Consider the following 5,743-nt stretch of genomic DNA (forward strand, 5'->3'; position numbering starts at 1 on the left):
ATCTATGAATCTATGACCACCCTAGACACTGTTTTGCCTCAACACACACAAAGCACTGAAAGCCTATGGCAAGTCTGATGCTAACACCAGAAAACAGATCACTACAATTCCCAACTACAGGAAACTGGAAGAAAATGTAGGGTTTTGGGGTTGTTTTACTAATAGAAATCATCAAGTCCTTCATGAAAATGAAGCTGCCAAACACTTGCCCCAATTCAGGAGCGATCCAATCTTAAACTATACACCACTTGTCAAAGATGTCCTCTCAAGCCACTTCCCTATGTCTAAATACCTGACAGAACAGTGACAACAAAGCTTCAAAATGAGGTATCAGCTTATGTCCCAAGTAGTTTGTCATCAGACCTTAAGCCATGATGCATAGGAACTGCCAAGGACTTTCCTCTTAACTAAAGTATGGAGAAATAACCTAATGACAGTTGTTTCTCATTTCTCTTCACGCATCCCTGGAAAGGCGCTCAGACAGCATAATTACAGGTGCAGACTATGACTAAATAGACAGAAATCATGGATGAGCAATCTGTGTAACATCGCTGGATCTTTCTGTAACCTTTAATATTGTCAGTCAAAATGTACCACTGGACACAAAAATAAGATATGCTTGCAGGAGACAGCAAAGCCCTACAACAGTTTCATGTATTCCTTTGACTGGTGCCAGAGAGTGCTGATATCCCGTTATTTTTCCTTCAAAATCCTCCCGTTAACTCCCACAGGGATCTATGCTGTCTTTCTCTTTAATATCTAGATCAGACAGGTTGCAAAGATGAGACACCAGACAACACCAGCAATACACCACTTTTGTCATAGATACACCCACAATGTGAGTGTTGATACCTCAGAATTATTAAATAAGATTTAGGCCATCTGAGCCAGAACTGATGACATTTAGAATGACAAAACATTTCAGGAGAATGGCTGGGACACTGTCTTCCTTTTTCCATCAAAGTTCCCTACCCCTCCAATTATTAGCAATAGTACAAAGCCTCAGTTTTCTTTTAGTTTGTAAAAAGAGTTGTTGTTTATCCAGGGCTGAATCAGAGTCATTTACCAGCTTGGTAGGAAATGTTGCCCCTTTTTACTAGGATATACATCTATGCTAGGAACACTTTACTAGTGTTAAGGAATACCAAAATATGATATGCTTAAATTGTCCCTAGCAGGCATATAGCTATAGTTTCAGTCTCTAAGGTCGGAAGGGACCTGAGTTGATCATCTAGTCTGACCCCCTGCCATGGCAGGAGAGATTACTGGGGTCAAACGATCCCAGCAAGGTGTTCATCTAACCTCCTCTTAAACACCCCCAGGGTAGGGGCCAGCACCACTTCTCTTGGAAGTTGGTTCCAAACCCTAGCCGCCCTGACCGTGAAGTAGCATCCCCTGATATCTAGCCTAAATCTACCCTCTGCCAGCTTGTGACCATTATTCCTGGTCACTCCTGGCGGTGCTCCGGGGAACAGGGACTTCCTACATCCGTCATTTCCTGCATCTTTACATTTCTTGTGGAAAGCATCTGTCTGTACACAGGAAATGTAAAGTCTCAATTTGTCTTGATATTTAAAAGCATTTTAATGCGTATGGTTAGAGGTATGGAAAGCAGGTCAAACAATGAGAGGCTGAGAGACATAGGTCTGTTCAGCCTGGAGATGAAAAGACTCAGAGGGGACCTGGTGGTAGCCTATAAGTACATAAGGGGCGCATACCAGGGACCGGGAGAATGTCTATTCACTGGGGTCCCCAGGGGAAGACTAGGACTAGTGGTCATAAATTGCCAGAAGACTGCTTTAGATTAGACACAAGGAAAAGTTTCTTTACAACTCAAGCATCCAGGATCTGGAATAGACTGCCCCCAGAGGTGGCATACTCACCTACTCTGCATATCTTCAAAAAATGTCTAAATCCCTTGTTGGGATCATATGACCCCAGCAGTCTTTTCTGCCCAGGCACAGGAGGACTGGACCTGATGATTTTAGCCCCTAACATCTATGAATCTATGAATTAATGGTTCAGAACCCAGATGTATCATCCACTGAATCTGTATCCAGGACCAATGAAGACTGATACACAACTTCAGTTTAAGCTACCAATGGCAAAGAACATGAGAGGTAGGAGTAACCTATTCCTGTTTAAGAGGACAGGCTGCGAACTAAATTTTCAAAACAGATCAAATGAATCAAAAGTTACAAACAATATTTTGATATTTTCTTCTTCGCTGAAGCTTCCCACTGAAACAGAACTTTGCATATTTTCCAGAGACAATACTAAAGTAAAGCAAACCTCTCAGCTCTGTCCTGTTACAGTTATGTACAGGTACATTCAACAAACAGTTATTTGCTTTTTTAAACTTTTCATGCAAAATTTTCCTCAAACTTCACATCAAATTAAGTTAATGCACATGCCATTTTTTCCACTGTTAGAATAGAGTAAACTTTTAAAAGACTAAACTTTTAATCACATTTCTGCCTGAAGAACACAGATAACTTAGCATTACCTGCAAAGAACACGGTAACTAAAAGATTATAGAAAACATTTCTGACTTCTCATGTTTATTTTGTAGCAAACACTTTCATTTGTCAAATTTGAAATTTGTCAGTTTCCCTTAATGGTGTACTGCACTCTTAGAGAATTGACATCTCCTCCATTTCCTACCTAACTTCATTCTATTAAATACTAAGTTATTGACACCAGAAACAAAGACGGCTCATTTTAATTTCCAGATATATGAATCAGTGGTGGACCAAGGGGAGGGAGGGGCAGAGTGGGGGCACCAACCAGGCCCTTCAGAGTTCTTATCGTGCAATGTGACTAAGTATTGCCATGAGAAGGATTCGGGGGGAGGGCCGCAAATGCAAGCATTGGCCCATGGGGCGCTGGAGACCCATGGTACGCCACTGATATGGATGGATGGGTGCACTTTGAGTATCCTGGGGCAGACTGAAAGATATGCAGAGAAGTCCAAAACCAATAAACACAGAATACCATATCAGAAATCTATTCTCTGATTTTATCAGAGAATGTAATCAATATATATTCTTTAAAGGGGCAAAAGCAGGCACGGGAGTCCAAAGGGATAAATATTCAGAGAGGCTGAAAAGTTTTTAGTCCACTTTTCACTAGGTTTAAGAAGGAAGATTTTTTTTCCATTACATAACACACTGACACACTAATTAGCAGTTAGCGCAGACACCAACGCCCTTAAAATTAGGTAGGCAGGTATCTTGTCTATGTCTACACTAAATGTGAAGTTAAGCAGAATTCAGGAAAAAGTTTTCTCCTTCCAAATGAGTCAACTCAAAACAAGGTATCGTAAAGGAGCTGAAAATTTTATTCAACCCTAGAGAGGCACAATTTAACATCTTCAGCTAGACTTTAGCAGGTAAAGTCACCGCTTAAATGGGACGCCTTGCATGATCTGACTAAATCAAAATAAAGCTATTAAACTGTACCTATATTTGTATTGTGATTTTCAATAATTAAACTACTTTAATTAAGGAAGTTGTTTCAAAATCACATTACTTAACATTTTTAAAGGATCTTTCTGCTTGCTTACCCTCTGGCTCTATACCGGTTTGAATATTTCAATGAGGAATATGATATATATTTTTCACTGATTTCTTTATATTGAGAACTTCCACCAAAGCATGGCCATAATTAAGCCAGTTAAAAGGCTCCCTATGTTGGCCCTGCTTATTCCCCTTTCCTTGTCACAATAAGGCAAGGCAGAGTGGCATATTTTAAACCAACCGGGGCCAAGCTTATGTGCAGGTGTGCCAGAAATTAGCTCCGCACCCTACCAAAGTGCCACTCTGATCCCTTTTCTCCACCTGATCTTTCTCCTCTCTTCCATGTGTTCCCTGCTTGATTTGCTGCTTTGCTTTCTGCACCGTGCTCTATCTGCTGCCCGTCTGCTCCCTGATCTGTTGTGTGCCTCATAGGGGCTTCCCGTGCCACTTGTGGCACCTATGCCCTAGGTTGCTCACCCCCAACCTGGACTAATTCAGAGAAGCACAAACTTTCAAAAGCTAATACAGCTAGCTACCTGTCTCCCCTGTCAGAACCCCATTTGATCGAGGCAAAGTGTTAATCTGGATACTTCCTAGGTACTTAATGGGCAAAAGGGCTTGAATCTCTGTAAAGACTGGGATTGACTGCCAGACAAAATACCGAAACAACTAGATCAGTTAGGCATCAAGTTATTTAATAAGAATTGTTATTTACTGGGTCAGGCCATAGATCCATTTTGCCTAGTCTCTTGTTGACACAGTCCCAGCCCTTGTCCACTCATATCTCTGAGCAGAGCTTTACTAGGCAGTGGCTACTAACTCCTCAGATGCCTCTGAGGGCCAGCAGGCTCTATCTGGTGTACTCTGCTTACTTTTCCCCTCCACCCCACCGCCACACTCACTGGCAATTGGGCACTCAATGGCAAGCGGGCATTCCAGGCAGGCAATAGCAATCTTTGACCCTCACTCCCATCCCTGTTTTTGTCTTTTTTGTACCACAAATTCAGTTGGCATATAGTCAATAGTCCTCTGTTAACAGGGGGACAAATTGCTGCTCTGTGGGTTCCCAACGTGTGTCAAATACGCCTGTGACTGCAGGACCATTTTCCTGTCCCTGATCCACTCTCTGAGCAGAGTTTTACCAGGCAGCATCCACTGGCTCCTTGGACAAGTTTGAGGGCCAGTGGGCACTGTCTGGTGGGCTCTGCATGTTGTGCTCCCCTTGATGCACTCACTTGGAACCTTTGACCCTCATTCCTGTCCCTGTTCCCTTCTTTAGTTGTCCCCCTAACCACTTGATGTGCACTTATTGCCTCACCCCAGATTAACAGGACTTTTAGCTTTACTGGGAGGGCAACAGCCCATGCTCCCAATGCACATCAAAAAGCCTTGTGACATGCAGCACCCAAGGATGGTGGGGTATTTTTCCAGTCCCCGGTCTGCCTACATCTCTAGGCATTTTCACTGGGCAACATCCACTGGCTTCTTGGATGCACTCAAGGGCTAGCAGATACCACCTTGCATGCTCTGCTCCATGCCTCCCCTCAATATGCTCGTTTTGAACCTATGACCTCATTCCCAACCCTTTGTTATCCCTAATAAAAATCAGCTATAACATCCTTAGCAGCTTCCCTTTCTACCAGTGGCTCACAGCTTCCTCTGCAGGCACAGGCCCACAACACCTCTTGGCACTGCAAAAAGCCCAGGCTGCACAGCGGCAGGGAGCAGAGGCTGAAAGAAGAAAGAAGAGGGTGCAACAGGGCATTTCCCCTGTTCCTCTGCCCCTCGCAGCCTCAAGCATTTTGGGTTTGGGCGCAGAGGTGCTGCCCTGATCCCCCATGCCCCTTTCCTCCACCCCTCCAAGGGAGCGAGGCTACCCTGGCATTTGCTTGCGCTGTGCCCGCCTGTCCAGGGCTGCATGTACCTGGCCCTGGGCGGGCCAGCTTCGCAGTTAGGGGGCCTGCACGTTAGTCACGTGCCCAGCTCCCCTGAGAAGACCGGGGCGTCACCCCTGACGCAACAAAGGGGCGGGGGGGGGTTTCTGTGGAACACTCACTGCCCAGCCCCTTGGCTTGGCTGAGGAGGGGGTCCTGCTGCTCCTGCTCCGGCGCTCCTCCTCCCTCCTCGGCTTCGGCGGGGCCGGAACTGCCGCTGCCCTCGGCCTCGGCCGCAACATCCCGGCCCGGGCCGCCCCCTCCCACCTCCCGGCAAACCCACTCCCAACG

At 45.2% G+C, this 5,743-nt stretch overlaps 1 protein-coding gene across 1 annotated transcript in view; it reads right to left on the reverse strand.

The window, feature by feature from the left end:
* Positions 1-5,740, reverse strand: part of SYAP1 (synapse associated protein 1) — a gene marked incomplete at its 5' end in the record, with an annotated part of 26,867 nt that extends 21,127 nt beyond the window's left edge. Inside the window, one exon of the mRNA XM_019528467.1 lies at positions 5,575-5,740. Within this exon, the coding sequence (XP_019384012.1) occupies positions 5,575-5,740 (166 nt within the window). The remainder of the gene's footprint in view (positions 1-5,574) is intronic.
* Between the last annotated feature and the right edge of the window lie 3 nt (positions 5,741-5,743).

Source organism: Crocodylus porosus, unplaced genomic scaffold (assembly GCF_001723895.1).
Source record: "Crocodylus porosus isolate Cpor-Errol unplaced genomic scaffold, CroPor_comp1, whole genome shotgun sequence".
NCBI classification, from domain to species: Eukaryota; Metazoa; Chordata; order Crocodylia; family Crocodylidae; genus Crocodylus; species Crocodylus porosus.